Raw genomic sequence first — 21,262 nt, forward strand, 5'->3', positions numbered from 1 at the left:
GCTGAAAGACATAATTGAAATGCAAACACTGACCAAAAGGGAGAGTTTGATTCCCGACAGTTTAATTGTTTATAAATGGGACTTATGGAAGACCTGTTGACTTTTCCAATTGGATCTGTAATCTTTGTTTGCTCATGCATTTCTAAAGCTGATTGTTAGAATGTTCGGAACAATTACAGGCTAAATGTGTTTGCCAGCCTCAGAGAGCACCCTGCACCATCCAAAAGAGATCAAAAGAGTCTCCCCCTCTTTTTTTATGCCAATTCAGCTGGAACGTCAATGATAAATGATTTTTTTTTAAACTTGAGTTTTGGGGACATGGACATTCATTGGGGCGGAATGTCGAGCACTGACTCGTTGTGGTGATGCATATTTCATGTACACACACTGAGCACAACTGATCAAAGAATCTTTAGTGTTCTCTGTGTAATCAAGTAATGATTGTAGGGGACTCAGCACCATTTATATATGTCTGATATCTAAAATGTTTTTAAATTGGTCCCAAACACACTGATCAGAAAATAACACATCAGAAAGTACCTGCTTCAGGCCAAAGCTAATATTTTTTAATTCAATTAAAATATCGAATATAAAAAAAAAAATAATAAATCTTAGACGCATCAAGTGATAATGGTTGGTAATATATGATAATTAACAAACCTTATAATAATGTAGAATTACTTAAACCATTAAAAAATTATATGGCAAAATGTAAAACCTGCAGTGCAGAGGGACCATAGAAGCAGAACTTTTTGGAAACACTGCTCCGGAGCCTTAAACTACTTGGTCAGCACTTTGAATAGGTTGAGGTCAAGCTAGCACTTCTTTCTTAACAAAGCGCCTATCAAGTAGTTGCATTTCTGACAATCACATACCATAACGTAGGATCAAATGGGTCCATTGTGAAGGCAATATAAAAACATGTACTACAATGACAAACACTGAATGCTAAGATGAGATGGGATCCCCGGTCAAAAAGGCTTGCCATTCAAAAAAACAGAGGCAGGAGGAGAAGAAAAACATCAATGCAGTTAGTGGAGCCAAAGTGAGGGGTGGACATGGAGAGGAATTGGAAAAGAGCTGAACGAAGAAAAGAACAAATTGCATTCCACAAGCAGCTGAGCATGTCCACCAAGAAATCAAGTCTGGAAGAGCAGTGAATACTGGATCTGTGAAAGGACATAAAATGAAAAGAACCGTTTATAGTAAAGTCCACATTTTAAACAATTTTAATAAAGCCTTTCTAAAACACTTTTCTTAAACCATACAGAGAAAGTGTTTTTTTTTTCCACACAAGCATCTTGACTGATAATATCCTGATTTTATAATCAGTGCAATTAAGACATTTGTAGTTGAAGTAGCTGACTAGCTTTATCTGCTGAAAAAAAAAAGAATTCAGTTCTCAGTTTCTAAAAGAATCATTTAGCTTGTTAAATCAGGCTAATACATGGTGAACTATTTCCAAAATATACAATATATGCATATTTCCAATATGTCATGATATCATAATAATACTAAATGGTTTGAATGTCCACACATAGAATTATGTTTGCATTACAGTGCATTCCACAACATGAAAGTTTTAAGTGTTCTCTTGAAAGTGACATGCCAAAATGACATGCCTCAACTCTATTGCATCAAGGAAACTTTTAACAGGCAGCACAGCCACAAAGACTGGAGTTTGTTAGGTGTTTTAAGCAATGTCTGCAGACCCAATTACAGTAATAAAGGAAAACTCTAATATCTTGTGAATGCAAAAAGAGGACTGGCTGCTTCCTGCCACAATAGCCTGCAGGTGTACTATGGCAAAAAATGAAATGAAATTAATTTTAAAAAGTTTTTTATTGTAAAGAAGGGCTCTCTTAAAACAAAATACTGCTCGAATAACAGGTACTTTACCTAAATGTGTAGAACCATATACTGTAATGGAAAATTTTGGAGCTGCTGAGAGTTTTTACTCACAAAACACATATGTATCAAGCATTATAGAAACAAGGTCATATGAGAGATTAAAACCTTACTTGCTTTGGTATTTATATTTGAGGTGGCCAGTGAATAGTCTAAATCCTGAAGAAATTGTTAAATTTATTAACTTTGATAATGGTGGCAAATTTGGCTAGCAGGTCACATTGCCATGTCATCTTTGTGCATAAACCTTCTCTATGTGGTTTTAGAATTCTACTCTACATCTGTGCTGTTTTCCCCTGTGTTCTCCTGTCTCCTTCCACTTTCCATGCCGCTAAGTGGATCGGCTATGTTAAATTGCTCAGAATGAGTGTTTTAATGTGACTGTGCATGGTGCCCTGTAAAGGACCGTTGTCCCATCCAGGGATGAATTCTCCCATTATATGCCTAATGTCACATTCATGATACTGATCAGGATAAAGCAGATACATGTCAAAATAAATGACGTAATGATCGAACAAATTAATGACTTTTGATAATATATTGGTAAATTCTTACTCACTGGTATTTTTAATTACTAGATGCGACTGTCTGCGGTGTTGGACAAATATATGGTTTTCTATATATAATTAGAAAGGAATTCACTTTGAATACCTATCTTATTCTTCTTATTTCGGCTGCTCCCGTTAGGGGTCACCACAGCGGATCATCCATCCCCATACTACCCTGTCCTCTACATCTGCCTCTTTCAAATTAACACCTTGGCCTTCCTTTTTTCCTCCTTCCTGGAGGCTCCATCCTCAGAATTCTTCTACCGATATACCCCATGTCCCTCCTCTGCACATGTCCAAACCATCTCAATCTAGTCTCCATCACCTTGTCTCGAAAATGTCCTACATGCCCAGTGCCTATAATAAACTCGTTTCTAATCCTGTCCATTCTTGTTACTCCCAATGAAAACCTCAACATCTTCAAATCTGCCACCTCCAGCTCCACCTCCTTTTAATCAATCCCACTGTCTTTGAACCATACAACATCGCAGGTCTCACCACAGTCCTATAAACTTTCCCTTTCACTCTTGTACCCAGTCCACCCTGCCTGTACTCTTTTCTTTACTTCTCTAACAAATTACTTTGCACTGTTGACCCCAGGTACCTAAACTCATCCACCTTCACTACCTCTTCTCCCTGCAATTCCACCTCCACCTTGAACCAGTTGGTCGTTCCTTCTGCACACTTCACTGCTGTCACACTGTCCTCATACATGTCCTGCACCACCCTCACATACTTCTCTGACACACCTGACTTCCTCATACAATACCACAACTCCTCTCTTGGCACCCTGTCATTTGCTTTCTCTAAATCCACAAACACACAATACAACTCCTTCTGACCTTCTCTATACTTCTCCCTCAACATTCTCAAAGCAAATATTAAAATATATAAATATATCTGTAGTGCTCTTTCTCAGCATGAAACCATACTGTTGCTCACAGATGGTCACCTCTTCTCTCAGCCTGGCTTCCACTACTCTTTCCCATAATTTCATGGTGTGGCTGATCAACTTTATTACCCTGTAGTTCCTGCAGGTCTGCACATCTCTCTTATTCTTAAAGATCAGTACCAGCACACTTCTGCATTCTTAGGCATCCTCCCACCTTCCAAAATCTTGTTAAAAAATCTTGTTACAAACTCCACTGCCATCTCTCCTAAACATCTCCATGCTTCTACTGGTATGTCATCTGGTCCTACCGACTTTCCACTCTTCATCCTCTTAATAGCTGGTCCCACTTCCTCCTTACTAATCCTATCCACTTCCTGCTTCACCATCTCCACATAATCCAACCTTCTCTCATTTTTCCCATTCATCAGCTGCTCAAAATACTCCCTTCACTTTCTTTACACACTCTCCTCACTAGTCAACACATTTACATCTGCATCTTTTATTGCGCTAACTTGTAGCACATCCCTCCCAGATCGGCCCCTCTGCCTGGCCAATCGGTACAAATCCTTTTCTCCTTCCTTAGTGTCCAACTTCTAATACAGCTCCTCATATGCCTTTTGCTTTGATTTAGCCACATCCCTCTTTACCTGCTTCTCCATCTCCTTGTACTCCAGTCTACTTTTCTTATCTCAACCTCTTTCTCCTTATGCTTTCCTGTACTTCCTCATTCCACCACATCTTATTGTCTTCCATTCTATTTCCAGATGTCACACTATATCTCTTTTTTAGGGTAGCTTTTATGTGACTTCTTTGTTTGTTATTTATTGGGTTTTTATTTTCTCTATGGTTAGTTTTAGTGTCTGTAATATAATGTTTATCTTTTAATTTCATCTTTTATGTCAAGCGCTTTGAGAAACTTCTTTTAAAGGTGCTATACAAAATAAAGTTTATTATTATTATTATTAAGTACCTTTCTAGCTGTCTTCCTTATAACTTCTGAACTAGTTGCCAAGTCATCCAGCACCTCTTCACCACCCCCGAGCCCCAGTCTGACCTTTTCCCTGAATCTCATACTACAGTCTTCCTCCTTCAGTTTCCACCATCTTATTCTTTTTTTCAGTCATCACACTCCTCCTCTTCTTCTTTACCTCCAAAACCATCCTACGGACCACCATCCGATGCTGTCTAGCTACACTGTCCCCTGCCAACACCTTACAGTCTTCAATCTCCTTCAGGTTGCATCTCCTACATGAAAATAGTCCACCTGTGTGCAACTTCCTCCACTCTTATACGCCACCCTGTGATTCTCCTTCTTCTTAAAATAAGTGTTCACCACTGCCATTTCCACCCTTTTAGCAAAATCTTTCATTGCTAGGTACACCTTCTACCACTTCATCTAACTCACTCCTGAATCTTTCCTTCTCCTTCATCTCACAACCCACTTGTGGAGCATAAGCACTGATGACATTTATCATCACCCCTGAAACTTCCAGCTTTACATTCATCCTATCAGAAACTCTCTTCACCTTCACTACACTCTTACTGTACTCTTTCTTCAGAATCACCCCTACACCATTTCTCTTTCCATCCACACCATGATAGAACAGTTTAAACCCCCCTCCAATGTTCCTGGCTAACTTCCTTTCCACTTGGTCTCCTGAACACACAACCTTTCTCTGCTCTAACATATCAGCTACGCTCTCCCTTTACCAGTCATAGTACCAAGAGCCAACCATAACCTCCACTCTCCTCCACTTCTCCTTTCTCTGCTGTGCTTTTGATTTGACACGTTTTACTCTGGATGCCCTTCCTAATGCATCCCTCCCCATTTAATTCTATATCTCCTTTCACAATGGACATTGTCTCAAAGCAGAGACAATCTCCTGCTTTGAGACAGTGTTATTCGTACTTGGGACCAGCACTATGAGTGCACTGGCTAATTCCTGGATTACTTTTAATACACATCTCTTTCACAGTAAATGTTTTTTAACCACCAAGAGATTGGGGGAAAGTTTTTGTTTAAAAAATACTACAAAATGGCATGCGTTATTTTATCTTATCTCATCTCATCTTATCAGAATCAGTTAGAATTACTGCAAATTGGCATGCATTGTTTTATCTTGTATTATCTTATCTTAAATGACAGGTTAGTCACGTGACTGTGTAGTATACTAGACCATAGTGTGTACTAAAGTGCATACTTGGATATAAAAAGTGTCCACTGAATGGGCATGCAGTGCACAGCCGTGCCGTTTTAAACACAGCCCATGTGACTGCGCGAGCAACACAGAAACCACGTGATCTAGTGTCAGTTTGGAATGGCTGCCATCGTTCTCTGTGTTCCTGCGCCGTGTGAAAATGGGATTCTCCATGCGCCTGTCTGAAACAGACAAATCTATCCACCATAAAGACGTTAAGAAGCATCTCAATAGATCCGACGTGATAGCTCAGAGCGTCTGGAGAAGGCCAGCATGCTATTCTTTCAGTTACCAGAGGATGTTTTGTACCTAATCTTATCGTACCTGGACTACAAATCGCTATGTCGCCTCTCTCAAGTCTGCAGGAGAAGCCATCAGTTCACTGTCCGAGACGTCGTGTGGAGAAGAATAGCGAGACACTTTATCAACACTGGAATGACACGGGAAGGAATAGACATGTGAGGACTTATTTTAATATCGATAAAGCTATGTAGCTAGACTGCTAAATGGCTAAACTCTGACCTTCGCGAACCAGACGTAGTCTCCGGAGATTGAGTGGTGTAGAGCGTGTCCTCCGCAGAGAAAGTGCGTTAACAGTTGATTCTGTAAACTGCGCAAACCGTCACTGTATCATTTAAAGTGTTCCAGAGTCTGTCCATTAGCACGTGTCCATCACCGCCCTGAGATATGAACCTATAACTTTTACTTCTATATCTTCCTTTTCAAGGCCAATCATCAAACCTGACTGAGGGCCAGAAGTACATGTTGAATTGTACCAAAGTTAGTTGTTACTTTGGCTTTGTCAACAACTTGGTCATGTCTATTCCCCAGGCTGTTTTGATTTGATTAATTCCTGCAAACACTACACCCCTAAGAACTAAATGTCTACTTTCTACCTGATATATCCCACTACTTTTGATAGGTGCAATTATAATGTGATAATCAGTGTTATTTGTGTCACCTGTCAGTGGTTTGAACGTTACACCTGATCATTATATAGGTGGATTTTGTAGGTAAATAATCTCCTAATCCAGGCATTAATGGAAGGCGAACAACACAGGGCCAGATATTATTGGTGGTCAACTATTCACAGAACAACAATGACGCTGGCATAGTAGTTACGTGTTACTGATTGCTGTAGTGGTATGAGTGTATGCAGTCATGCACAAGAACATTGCACATGTTCTTTTAACAGCTCAGTGTCATTATTGTTGTTAAAAAGCAGTCTGCCTAACAAAAAATACCTAGCCTAACCCGTAGCCATAAACACTACCACAGACTATTAGCTAGTGTTGCGATTACGAATATAATTTCATTATATGAGCACGTGACGTGTAAATATCTCCATATCATTAAGATCCTTATATTTGGTTACCTGCAGTAAAATATATTTTCTATGTATTTCATTATTTATATTTTTCTTCTTCCATTTTGTTTTCCCTCTGTTCCCTCAGCAATAACCTGATAAGTCAGTGTGATTTTTTTTTTTTTTTTTGTTAACTCTTGGAAGGGCTCAGAAACATTCACAAGTAGATTTGAAAAATTGGCTCTATTTTATCTACCTTTTGCCCACTATTGTAAAACTGCAGCTAAATCTGAACCGTTTATACTAATGCCACAAAAAACACGGTCACTACGGTGAAAACACTTCACTATTAGGGATCCTGACAAATTGTGTGTGTGTATATATTTCACTGCATTGACCGTGTTTTTTGTCCAGACAAATTGTGTGTGTGTGTGTGTATACACCGCAGTGACCGTGTTTTTTGTAGCGTTGGTATAAATGGTTCAGATTTAGCTGCAGTTTTAAAACAGTGGGCAATTGAATATAAGTTTAAGATTATATTAGTAAAAGATAACAAGTGCAGTTTTTAAATGAAGGTTTTTATTATTGAGGGAAAACAAAATCCAAAACTACATGGCCATGTGTTAAAATTGTGGTTTATCACACCTGAGTTAAATTTCTCTAGCCAAACCCAGGCCTGATTACTGCCACACCTGTTCACAATCAAAAAATCTTTTAAGAACCTGCCTGACAAAGTGAAGTAGACCAAAAGATCCTCAAAAGCTAGACATGGATCCAAAGAAATTCAGAAACATATGAGAAAGAAAGTAATTGAGATCGATCAGTCTGGAAAAGGTTATAAAGCCATTTCTAAAGATTTGGGACTCCAGCGAACCACAGTGAGAGCCATTATTCACATGGCAAAAACATGTAACAGTGGAGAATCTTTCCAGGAGTAGCCGGCTGACCAAAATTACCCCAAGAGGTCACAAAAGAGCCCACAACAACATCCAAAGAACTGCAGGCCTCACTTGCCTCAGTTAAGGTCAGTGTTAATGACTCTACCCTAAGAAACGGGCAAAATTGGAGCTTCAAGACGAAAACCGCTGCTGAGTAAAAAGAAAGGTTCTTTTCTCAGGTTCATCTCAGTTTTACGACACACAAGTTAAACTTTTTGGAAGGTGTGTGTCCCATTACGTCTGGTGTCAAAATAACACCACATTTCAGAAAGCAGTTTTGTTGCTTCAGGACCTGGAATACTTGCTGTGATAAATAAAACCATGAATTGTGGAGAATGTTCAGCTATCTGTTCATGACCTCAAGGTGAAGTGAACTTGGGTTCTGCAGCAGGACAATGATCCAAAACACAACAGCAAGTCCACCTCTGAATGACAAATCTGAGAAAATCAAAATGAAGACTTTGGAGTGGTCTTGTCAATGTCCTCACCTGAATCCTATTGAGATGCTGTGGCATGACCTTAAAAAGGAGGTTCATGCTTGAAAACCCTCCAATGTGTCTGAATTGCAACAATTCGGCATAGATGAATAGACCAAAATTCCTCCACAGCACTTTAACAGACTCATTGCAAGTTATCGCATACGTTTGATTGCAGTTGTTGCTGCTACAGGTGGCCCAACCAGTTATTAAATTAATGATGGCAAACACTTTTTTTTACAAATGACAGTGTGACTGTCTTAAGGACAATGACATTAAAGCCATATTTTTCCACAAATTATTCGTTTTAAAGGCTGTGGTCTTAAACTTTTGATTAGCTAATGAACAGCCCCGTTTGAGTTTAAAACAGTTTTCAATACATTGCCTGCTCTCCATTTTTTGTTTCTTGCTCTTGTTTATTTTTTTTTTTTGCCATTTTAAAGAAGTTCTAGCAACCTGGTTATGATCCACCAGCGCAAAATTTGAATACTTTTAATGTTCACCCCGTTCTTAAGATTTTGTTCAGGAGTGTATGAAATTCTGATGAAGGACTATATTTGTAGTCTATGTCGGTTGTCTCAATTAAAATATAGCACATCGTTTTTTCCTAACCAGCAGCACAGGCTTTATAATGTAATGCTGTTCTAAAGCAGTTGCAAGGCCCTGAAAATGTGTGCCTACTTTTAAAGCTACTACTGCAAGCAGCATAACCAATCAGCTCAGGAAGGTAAAGTTCAAGAGTGTCTTTCTGTTTATCTTTCTGTTAAAAAGATGTCAATGAGCCTTCATAAGCTTATAATAATATAAACCAGTATAAGATTTTATCAAATGGTGAAACAAAAACATTTCACTGCTATATACATATGTTATGGTTTCAAAGTCAAGTTGCACATGCAGCTCTCCTTTTCTGAATCTAAGTAAATTAGAGTGATTTTATGGTTAACTATCAGCACAAAACGTGCCCCAGACAATGGTGGGCTTTACTGTAATTTAAAAAGGGCAGTGTAAGCTAACATGGATGCTATTATTACAATTCAATAATTTACAGAAGCTCTTAACTCTTAAAAATAACCCAAATGTATTTTGTTATATTTCAAAGCAGCAGTTACTGCTTTCTTTTTAAAAGAAAAAGATATTTGGTAAATTGTGCACCTTTCTGTGAGCATGTGTCTGAAAATCTTGAATGTGGTGTTATAGATACCCTGCCATTGCACTAAAGGACAGAGTGAAGATTTCCCAAAATTGGAGTCATGGAGTTTGTCGTTACAACGTCCTCCTCAAGTGGAAGATTAAGTAAGTTTATTACACATTATAGAATGTCTTGAAATATTTTGTTACTCTTATGGTGTGCTAAAGAGACTGGCACATTTTGTCAATAAACCAAGAAAAGGTCCACATACTTTCATGGAAGAAGCCATTTTACTGTCATGTCACATGACCATGCACCTTTTTTTTGTAGCCTGTCAGCAAACATGCAATTAACATAGACAAACTTTTCATGGAATCAGATATTTGAAACTAACATATCTTGCACCTTTCATCATTCTGAAGCTTATGGTGACATTTTCAGAAAATCAGCTTAAAAAATAGGCCAGTTAATGTATTTCTTTGTGTTATTTTATATCTCTGTCACAAAATATTGAAGAAAAAGTAAAAAAAAATTTAAACATTAACTACTCTATTTCTTTTTTTTAATACATGACTTATCAAGCCTGTCTTTTTTTTTTTTTTTTGTATGGTTTTTTTTTTTTTTTTTTTTGTCTATCCCATGATAAAATCATTTCTTTAAACATGATTGTGTTTGTGTCTTTGATCACCAGCTGGGACAAGAAATCACAGTCCTGTTTATTATCCACTTTATTACCTATAAGACCTTGGAAGCCTGATTGAGCTACACGTGTAGGAGAAATGTCTGTCGCTTTATTCTCCCCTCACAGCTTGTTGCCGTGGCTACAGCTGGATGGAGATGTGCTGTATCTTTCTCAGGCAGCAGACATTGGCGTTTATGATCTCAGGGGGTCTGAGAGAGGGTTTCAGCATAACAGGGTGGACGTTTTTACAGGACATGAAGAAGACGTGTGTCGATTCGCATTGACGGACGCACATCTCGTCAGTGCTGGAGGGTAAATTAATTTTTTATTTAGTCATTGTATCTTTTTTAATTTAGTAGATTGCTCATGATAACAGAATTTTTTTTAAACAATATAATAAGGAAAAACATAAAATGTATGTTGATAAATCTTGATAATTTTTCTAATTCTTCCAAAAACTTTTCTTAATTGGTATTTGTTTGAAAGTGATATTCACTATATTGCCAAAGGTTTGTGGACACCAGGTCATAAGCATGGTATGTGCGTTTTGAGCATTGCATTTTACATTTAGTCCCAATTTGCACTTATAATTCCCTCCACTCTTCTGGGAAGATGTTATACTAGATTTTGGAGTGTGATTGTGGACATTTATGTTCGTCAGCCACAAGGGTGTTAGTAAAGTCAGGTAGCGATGAAGGTGAGGTGTGGAGGCCTAAGGTGCAGTCAGTGTTCCAATTCATTCCAAAGGTGTTCAGTAGGGTTGAGGTCAGTGCTCTAAACCATGTAAAGCAGATATTTAAGGAACTCACTTTGTGCACAGAGGCATTGCAATGCTGAACCATGTTTGGCTTTCCAAGTTCAAGTAAATGCAAAATGTTATCTTATCACATCCAAGGCTTCGACTTGACTAGGATTAAAACCTGCACTGACAATAGCCCTTTGTAAATAAGGCTAAACAGCACTACAATAAAGGGACAGGTGGACCCATCTGTAAACATGAGGAATATTTAGAGCCTTTTAGGTTGCAATCATTTTAAATTGCACTACTAAAAACATTTAGAGTTAAAAAAAAAAAAGTTTAAAGCATAACAGATTATATTCACTACCGGCCACTATTTTGGAGACCCATTGATGCTTTTATCCAATTAGTCAAACGTGTGATAGCAGCACAGTGTAGGGTGTATGGGAATACCTATTACAGTTTTTCTCAGTCGCTTTGGAGCATTTCTCAGATCAGAAATAAAATTCTCATAACTACTTGTTCAACCTCCACATCATTTAGTCATTTGTGCTCATCATAAGAACATTTCTTTTCTTTTGTACATCATTTAATCGATTGTGTACAAGTGTCTGGGTTTTTTTTTTTTTTTTTTTTTTTTTTTTTTTTTTTTTTGCTGTTTCACCTAAATGGTCTTATCCCCCAAAACATTTAGGCACCAGTTCATTGGATGTGTCATTAAATGCAAAACCAGTTGTCAAAATTTGTCAAGCTCTTCTTCTTCACAGTTCTATTAAACTTTTTTGGTAAATGTGTCTTGAATTGATGAATTGTGCAGATGATCCTTGAATGTCCCTAATAAAGGGGCATGTTCACTTTCAGATCAACCAATGATCTACTAGTTCTCTAAAATAGGTCAAGGCTGAATCTCGTGAACTTTTACTGTAATTGACGAGTGTATATAAAAAAAAAAGCAAAACACAGATTTACAATTGTTGAAAATGGATGAACAACTAGGAAACAAACATTATCGAGAGCCAAGAATAAAGATGCATGCTGGAAGGGTAAGGAGGAAGAAGAGGCCAGAGACATAGACACATTTCAGACGAAATTAGAGCCACTATTGTGGACCATGTTGTCAGTCATGGCCTCACAATGGTATTGCAAGGGATGATATCTGTTGTGATGTGGATAAATCTGTGGCCCAACAGACTGGGACGTCCGGGGGTAGAGACAGATTGCACTGTATAGTGTGGCAGTGACTATAGTTACTGTATTTTTTTGTCAGTCCACTAGTAAAGAAAAATAAAAAAAAAGGGTGAATCCTGTACCAGTCTCTTACAATCAATATCCCACATACAGTAATGTGTAAATTTGTGCTGTTGAAATTTATAGTTGCCAATTCAGCCTCATGCATTTTTAATACTTGTAATCCAAAACATAGTTTACATCAAGAAATACCAAAATAAAGCATTGTCATGTTGAAAAAATGACTAACATTTTGACTATCTTGTTCGTAAACAATGATAAAAGGACTTGGTATTTTGATGGCAATGATATGTTAATTGACACAAATACTTATTTTTGAGATAAGTACTAAGGATTTTGAGCAAAAAACAGGCTTTTGCAAGAAATCCAATATGTTATGCTGTTTGTTCACATTGTTTTGAGAATGCACTGATTTGCAAATCTTAAGGATGATTCGAGAAATGCTTCAAAGCAACTAAGAAAAACTGTAAAGTGAGCATATAGTGTGCTCCATTGGATTTAAAATATATTGATTCAAATTCAGTGAGAATTTGTGTTGGGTTCTAAATTTTTATATCAATTGTCCATAGTATAAAAGTATAGACAATTCTTTCTTAAAATTCAGACTTTAGAATTAACATTAGAGCTGACACAAGTTTAATATGTAAACTTCACCAATATTTTACTTTTTATTTATTTATTGATCACTGCTTTAATAAATGTTAAATCTTTTGTATGTTGGACAGGGATGGGAAGATCACGGTCCATTATAAAAGCCGTGATTATTCTGTGGAGTATTATGGCCATAACCAGGAGGTGAACTGTATTGACTGCAGGGGAGAATTGATAATTAGTGGCTCTAGAGACAAGACTGCTAAGGTAAGATGATACCATGATGATGATCTATTCTTCTATTTATAGTCATTTAAAGCAATGTGTTGTAAAGCATTTATTCAGGTTTAAGCTGTAGCAAACCAATAATATGATGGGGAACAAAAAAAAACTGTAAACAATGTCTAATGCATTGTTTTCTAGTTACTGTTTGGACAGTTTTTAGTTTTAGTATCATGTACTCTGTTCTTGATTGATTTTTTTTTTTTTGGTTTGTACGATGAAAAAAGCTTTTCTATGTCCATGAAAGATATGGGGCATCTTTTAATCTTTTTTGTTAAAGATGTATGTTAATAAAACTTTGTTGTCTTGTTCTTGGTTTTTTTTTTTTTTTTTTTTAGATGTGGTCATTAAATTCAGACCAGTTGGGAAAATGTCTTCATACCATCCGTACTTATGACAGAGTGTGGTCAGTGGCCATCAGTCCCTCTCTGTGGTGAGTCAGTGTTTTAGTTTTAATTTTTTTGATGGTTATCTTCTTTCCCATTAGTCAGACACAACACTCCTTAGTCCATTATTAGTGGAAATATAGGAGTGGAGTGGAGGAGTTGGACATTTTGCTATTAAAAATGACAGGATTATGATCAGGAACAGACCTGATGTTTGAGGTCAAAAGGTGTTAATACATTTTCTTTTTTTCTTTATTTATTTACGTGTTTATTTAATTAATTAATTATTTATTTATTTGTCTTTTTAACTTCCAGAAAGAGAAAAGAGTGAGAGAATGAGTGAAATTGTAAAAGAACATCAGGTTATAGCTGCAAAAATGTAACTGATAGCAGGATTAGAAACCCATGAATGCTATTAAATGTAACCCTAAATGGTTAAAAGCATGACTATTAATAAAGTAAAATGGTAATTATTTGCAGATTGATAATTCTCACTGACTGTCTGCCTTTGACAGCATGACCCCCTTGTGTTTTATTTTTTATAGCACTTTTTGTCAGTTATTGTATTTATTATTACCTAATCATATAGCAAATTTCTTGCAAAGATCATATAATTCACCTTAATGAGACTTTTTATTTCTCCTCTGTTTCCTGTTTCAACTTTGTTAGTTTTAAGTTTCATTCTGTAGTACTCATCATCATGAGACCCCCAACATTGGCCTGCTACATTTCATCAGGGGAAATCTGAGTTTGTCCAAATAAAAAAAATATCCAATGGTTTGGAAAAATAGAGAAGGGCTTAGGCCAGCATTTCGGGTAGAGGGGTGAATTGGTCAAAAACAGTGTGCACCAAAGCAGGTGACCAGACTTTTTATTTTATTTCTTTTTTTATGTTTTCTCCAATTTATTGCCATGCCGTTTCTTTGATGTCAGTTCGTAAACACCTCTGTAATGCAGATGACAAAGAATAGGACCTTGGTTCTAAATGATTCGAAAGCAGAATTGTGCCACCTCATGGTGTGGAACCTGCAGATTTATTTGGTCTGGATTATCTTTAGGTTGTTATAATGGTAGAACCATTGTTTCCTGCCTGTTGTATTAATAAATAAACTTTAAAGAAGGATACATTTAAATTTGTATATAGTACTTGGTCCCTGTATTTATTTATTTATTTATTTTTTTTTACTTAAATTTGAATGGTCATCTTAAGGACAACAAAGAGGTTATTTAAAATATATTTAGGCTTAGAGATGTCAAATTGGTTTTTTTTTTTTTTTTTGTTTTTCAACCTTTACTCATTTACAGCCTGCAAACCCTTTCTAAATGTGATGAACTAGGTAAAAAAAAAAAATAAATAATGTGAGACAAAGCAGTGAGGGACATGAAAGGGGAAAAAACCGAGGCAGGATATAATGTCGAAGCAGGGTTGCCTTCACTTCTGTTGCCTTTGATTGCTCAGCCATGTATACACCCACTCACTTAATGACACAGCCGCATGAAGCTGTAACACTAGTACTGAGCCTCCACCTGCCTCTGCGTGTCAGGCAGCTGATCTATCAAGCGCACCTTCCCAGCGCTGTTGATTGAATGCAATAATCTGGCACTTGAAGCAACTGCACAACAGTGTTGAGTTCTTCGTAGTTTTCATCTTCATTCACACATCCTGTGTGTGACCAAAGCAAACAAGGTGGCTTAGTACTGCTGTATTCGTTCGGCTAAATTATTAAACCCTGTTACCCTGACCGATCACCCATGGATTTAAGATTTCTGAATAAGAAACGATTATCCACATCATTAATTCTCCAATTTGATGGCTGAAATAGCAGGCCTCTGAAACAGACTGTTGCCTCCAAATAATTGACAGGAGAAGTTCATTTAATGCTCTAAAAGGTGTTACCTAGTTTGGCTTCAAAAGGCATCTATTTGTGGTATATTCCTGAGAAGCTGAAAAACATGAAGTTTGGCTCATCAAATTCTTCTCAGTTGTTTAAAATCATTTAAAGTATAAGTCAAATAAATGTTTTTTAAAAAGGATAAAAAGGTCAAATTTGACTTCTGCATTGAGTAGCTCTTAACATGACAGAATAACTGCAACACCTGTTTGATTTGTTATAATTGCCTGTTATTATATCCTGTAAGTTATAATCAAGGAGCCAAGCCAATCTTAAAGGTGGCAGTAGGGGGTTTACAAAATGCTGATTGTACAGTGTGTGTGTTTTTAATTTGGGAAGCCTGGTGACGAAGAGACCCTTGTGTTGCAAATGTAATTGTTCCAGCTTCACGCCTGAGGTATCTAAAGGACAGGGAGGGAGTAAGACAGGAGGCACAGAGAACAACAGTATCCTAAAGAAATGGAGAGTGGGAAAAGAAGAGCATGAGAGTGAAGTGTGGGTGTGCTTTTGACACAATCATGTCGTACATTTTTATTGTGTAATTGCAAAAGTGCAAAACACCAGTAGTATATATTTTTAGTATTCTACTTCTGCTATACTGTTATACAACTATTTCTTATGTTTTCTACTTTTTGGCTAACTTTCTTTGTCTGTTTATTACGCTTTCTTTCCTCTCACTCACATTTGCTGTCAATTTTACATAATCTTAAGGTTTGTTACAGTGATACTTTAAATGTATAAAAAAAAGCCAATGTTGATTCTTCTTTTCCTCATATCTCTTTGCTGTGAAGATGATTGATCTCAGCAGTGTTCTTGCTACTCCTTTTCCCAGGATTGTATTTCACAGTTGAATTTGTTACCATGCTAGCACAATTCTGTGCTTGTTTTTTACTGAATCATTTGCTCAGAAACACATCCTATTTCTTAGTCGTAGAGTAAAGATTAGGGTGTCATGGTTAGGGTCTCATAGAATGGAGGATTTCAGCATTGAAAGTAATCTATCTAATTTATATCAATGAATATAATATAACATATATGTATACTTTTCGATCTGAAAGTGCATCGCTGCTATTTCTCTTCATTGGCAACCCATTCTGTCTATCGACTGTCTCACATGAAAGCCAGAGTGAACAAGCTGAAGGCGATAACTAAAACCATTTTTTCATTTTTTGGAGCAAGACATGGTCACCTTGGTCGCTTAGTATTAAAGCTAATTCTTTTTCCGCTGCTGCTGCTGCTGCTGCTATAATATATTGTCGGTTATAATACAATCAAAAAGTAGCTTATTTGATGAAAGTTGCTCTTTCAGGACTCCTAGTGCCTGTAATTAGAGCATGGTACAGGACGACAGTGTACATAATAATAATAAAAACTTAAACTCTAGCGATCGTGTCAGGTAAAAATATCTTGAATACGTCTAAAATAAGTTCAACTGCCAATTGATCAAGCATGAAATAAACCCTTTAAAAATTTGTTTTTATTTGTTTTTCCTGCAATATCATAATGAGGAATAATAGGATAATGCCATCCAATTCACCTGTGTTCACATACTTGGGTGTCATTCCCATTGTTTAGTAAGCACAGCGTGGTCTGCATTGTTTATCTGAACTGCCTGAATTTGCAATTTAAAGCATGTATGAAAAAAGTGCCATGATTATGCAATAAAAATCAAATTTTAATTAATAGTAGATCTAAAGTGATTATATGGATATATAATCCATGAGCCTGAGCTATGAATAATTTGAATGCGATTTAGAACAGCTCACCACACTACAAGAGCAGTTTTCTCCATATTTTTAGGCCTATTTTTCTCTTATTTTGCTTTCCTGGTGAATTATAAGGAAGCATTTGAGTGTGTGACTAATAGTCAGCTAAATTGTTTCCTGTAATGTCAAACATGTCAGACTTTTGCTAGCAAGCTAGGGCTTGCACAGTCTGAAGACTCCATCCAAGAGAATGTAACTCTAGCCGATGTGTGTACACTCACAACGCCAAAATCATTTGTTCTCAAGATACAAGGGCTTTCTTTCGTTTTCATGCTAGTCTTCACACAAGCTAAAATTACATTTTACTTTAGGAGACTGTGACAAATGGCAAGATGATGGTTTTAATGTGCAAAATAAAGCGGATCTTTGCCCTAACATGTCCCCCTTTTTTAGGGTTTAATTTTCCATAAGCATCAAATTTGTTAGATCATGGTGTGATGGTCCTAAAGCTTGATTAGTGTTGGGAAATACTTGGTTCTTTGTTGGGCCTTAGTTGATTTTTGAAGTAGTGTACTGTAATAATCTCATTACAGATGATTCTGCAGAGTTTTGTCTCTGAATTCATTTACAGTTTTCCCTAGTAATATTCCTACATTATGTTTTGCTGGGAAATTGTCGATTACAGCATCGCCGATCATACATGTGAGTGAATAAATATAAAAATAAATGTGTGTATATGAATGATTTCTCATAAGCTGATGCACATATGGTCTGCAGGAGTTGTGCTGTAAGCACGATTGGTTCGAGCCTGTGACAGTTGATCTGCATGCGTCAAAGAGCAGAGTAGACAATGCCTCAGCAGTTGTAGTGAGTCTACATTGATCAGACCATGGGAGATGAAGGGGGAGGGGGTGCAAGGCATCGAAGAGAGAAGCAACCCCTAAGGAGAGGTGAGAAAGGGTCCTTTTTGGCAGAATCTGTTTTGTCTAGAGTTGGTCAAGCACAACTACAAAGATGTTGCAGGGGTACTGCCTTTGAAACTTTCCAAAGAAAATTATTGTTGGATAAACCGCCCCCAAATCGCCTCTCTCTGGCAAACGGAGGGAGCATGACCTCTGACCCTTCGTATCAAAGTACATGGAGAGTCACCGTTCTTCGCTGCCCTAACCCCACCCTCCACGATTTCACCCCCATTGCTCCACCCCACTCAAACACAAAAAAAAGGGAAAAGAGGGGAAAAAAAATCCTGAATCTCATGTCTTTCATTCCTCCTTTCGTCTCTCTTTCTCTCTCTCGCTCTCTCTCTCTCTCTTTCTCTCTCTCTCTGTTAGTTGCTTTCTCAAGTCTAGTAGACCGAGCTGTGTCTTAGGAGTCAAGAATTCAATTAGTTAAAAAAAAAAAAAAAAAGCAAGTGAAAAGAAGGGGGTAAAAAAGCTTGCAACAATAAAGCGATAACAGACAGAATGTACGTTCCCACATGTTAAATACAGGGCGCTTACTACTGAAAGCACTGCATGGGAGCTATAGCCCTTGACTGCAGGTGGTGTCCTGAATAATTGCAGTCAATATGCCCCTTCTATACAGGCTTTGCAGAAGCAGATCATTAGACACATGCCACATACAGGTGTTCCCTGGGTGCATTTGAGATGGAAACTTCTGGTACTCTGTGAAAAGCATTTTTCCCTTAGATGTGCGGTGAGTATGTAGACCCCATTTTGAGTGTAGATTGCTGATTCATACAGTGGTGCCAAATGTTCATTTGGTTTGCTTTTTAATAGCAAAGAAGAGTGAGTTTACAGAAATTAGTTGTAAATAAATATTCAAATGTTTAGTTAATCACAGTGCCTCTTAATAGAATTTAAACAAGGCGACTAAACAGACATGAATCTTTCTGGGCTTCCTGCAACTACAAATGGGACAAATCATTCAAAAAATGTGATTGTAAATTCCAGAAGTAAATAACAGTGTTACCAAACATGGCTGCAGACCTTTGCATCGCACTTTCCATGTGTTGTAATAAGACATAATGAGTCAGGTGACTAATGGCCTGCAGCAGTAATGACAGTGGGCTGCTGAGCTTCTCATGAATTTTCTGTTGTATTTTGTCCAAATTGATCTGGGGATGTTCCACCCAGCTAAGCAAAAGGCGGTGTGTGGAATGTTCCTCTGACCTCAGACACAGGGGACATGAACAGAAAGCCAAAAGGTCTGTGAACTCGGGTGTGAGTTGAAGGTGGGGGGAGTGGGGGCTGAGGCGGGGGCACAGACACAGAGAGAGCGAGAAAGAAAGAAAGAGTGAGGGAGACCTTTTCTATTGTCCTTTTCAGAGCGATATAAATACATCATAACCCTTTTCAATTCAAACATATTTAGGGGCCGAGATGAAAGCACTTTTACAAACTAGATACATCCCTTCTTACAAAGCCCGGGGTCAACCGTAACAAATGAACAACCTCCTCTGGGCCCAAAGCTATCCCACTTAAAAGACATGCTGATGTGCTGGGCTTACACTTGCTGTGAACCTCATTTGTACCCCTGTGTTACTCACCATTCAGAGGGACTGATATGTACTTATATATTGTGTATTTAAAAAAGTATGGATTTTTCCTGACAAAGTCAAAATTGATATATTTTTTTAGATTAAACTTATACAATATTAATCTTTTTTTTTTTATTAATTAAATCCATGCTCAAATTTAAGCTACTCCGGCATCCACTTTAATAGGAGCACCTGTAAATCCATCCTAAGTTTATGCTGGCCAAAATCTCAGTGATCTCTGTAACTGTTGCACAGTGTTCGGTGTCTGATGAGCTGATTATTTCTGATTATTTCAGAAGATAATCTTCTGCATTTTTCACATAAAAATAAAGTTTTAAGAAGAAAATGGCCAGATTGGTTTGAGCTGCCAGTAACTCATAAATCAACACTTGTTTGATCCGTGGTAAGCAGAAAACCATCTCATTGTGCACAAAACATTAAACTTTTTAAATGGATGTGCTACAACAGCAAAAGGCCATAGTGGGTTCCACTCATGTCAGCTAGAAGCAGGCAGCTGAGACCATAATGGGCACGGGCTCACCCAAACTAGACAGTTAATAACTAAAAACATTATCTTTTTATTTCAGATTTCAAATGTTTAGTTCTGGTGAGTATGTGCCTAAAATGGCAGCAGATTATGGTTTTGTATGACAGGAGTGAAACTTAACGTGGGTTTCTGCACTTGTAGCTCATCCAGAATTGATTTGCTGTGCGTTCTTAGATGCTTTTCAGCTTACCATGGCTGTAAAGAGTGATTATTTCAGTTATATATAGCTCTTACAGCCAGCAGACCTTGCAATATTTTGGTTTTCTAGAGACTGTTGTGTATGAAAATCCCATGTGTCCTCCTGCAACGTGATCAGCTGACTGGTTACCTGCATGAATGACCAGGTGTACAGGTGGTCCAATTAAAGTTGACATTGCTAAATTATAATGTCTAAGTAAAAGACACATCAAGGCATTTCTTTTTTTTCTTTCTCTCTTACTGAATGAGATCATAAATCTATACATTTTACAAATGAGTTCCCTCATATTAATTGAATGTAATTGTCTGTTAAATTAAATTAAGGTGTAGAGCTTCTATTTTACACAGTAAAACATTTCTTTGCTTATGCAATAATCTTGACTGATACTCGGAGTTGGTTGTGTTGTTTTGGCCCTAACAATGTTGTTACTGTTGGAGTTCTTCTCTCAGCAAGGGGCTGGATTAAAGTTTGTGTGACCCCGGCACTAATTTCATGCTACACAGTTCCACGAATAATGATGTCAGTTGATTAGGTTACCAAAATGGTGTTAGCAGTGAACCCCTGACATGTTCTAATGATCCAAAGGGGCACTGTGTTAGGTTAGGGGAGTAGTTATGTTTTCCAGGTCGTTCAGAGGGGGTAGTGTGGGCCATGGTGGTGTTGTCGATTACGTCCTTCATTCAAAGGAGTGTGGGCAGTATGTGGTCAAAATGGGTTATGGGGGGGTTAAGTTAGGCAAGATGGAGGCTTTGACCTTTAACAGCTATAATATCACTAGGACTCCTTTTTATATCCGTCAGAAGTCCAGAGGACAAAACTGTATTTAATTGTTGTGTAGTGTTTTTTCCTCATTTATTTTCTTTCTCTCAACAATCAGACGCAGTGAGGGATGAGTAATTGAAGTAATAGAGAGTAATAAGGGCTGGGAAGAGAGAGCTTGGCTTTGCCCCTATTGTATCTTGTGTCACACAGGTTCAGAGGTCATGCAGCTTGCATATTCTATTAGGACACACAGCCTTCATTGAGGCAAATGAGTTTACCCAACAGTAATTAAAA

General features: G+C 37.5%; 1 protein-coding gene and 1 long non-coding RNA gene across 2 annotated transcripts in view; one reads left to right on the forward strand and one right to left on the reverse strand.

The window, feature by feature from the left end:
* Positions 1 to 6,468, reverse strand: LOC124396982. Its single transcript, XR_006927863.1, has 3 exons — positions 6,069 to 6,468; positions 5,871 to 5,976; positions 1 to 1,169 (listed from the first exon to the last, which is right to left on the reverse strand). It is a non-coding gene; the product is annotated as an uncharacterized LOC124396982 (long non-coding RNA).
* fbxw4 (F-box and WD repeat domain containing 4) overlaps positions 5,570 to 21,262 on the forward strand; it is a 25,046-nt gene continuing 9,353 nt past the window's right edge. Inside the window, 5 exon segments of the mRNA XM_046866371.1 lie at positions 5,570 to 6,004; positions 9,464 to 9,559; positions 10,204 to 10,389; positions 12,790 to 12,922; positions 13,276 to 13,370. Coding sequence (XP_046722327.1) covers positions 5,820 to 6,004; positions 9,464 to 9,559; positions 10,204 to 10,389; positions 12,790 to 12,922; positions 13,276 to 13,370 — 695 coding nt within the window. The 5' untranslated portion in view covers positions 5,570 to 5,819.

Source organism: Silurus meridionalis, chromosome 2, assembly GCF_014805685.1.
Source record: "Silurus meridionalis isolate SWU-2019-XX chromosome 2, ASM1480568v1, whole genome shotgun sequence".
Lineage (NCBI taxonomy): Eukaryota > Metazoa > Chordata > Actinopteri > Siluriformes > Siluridae > Silurus > Silurus meridionalis.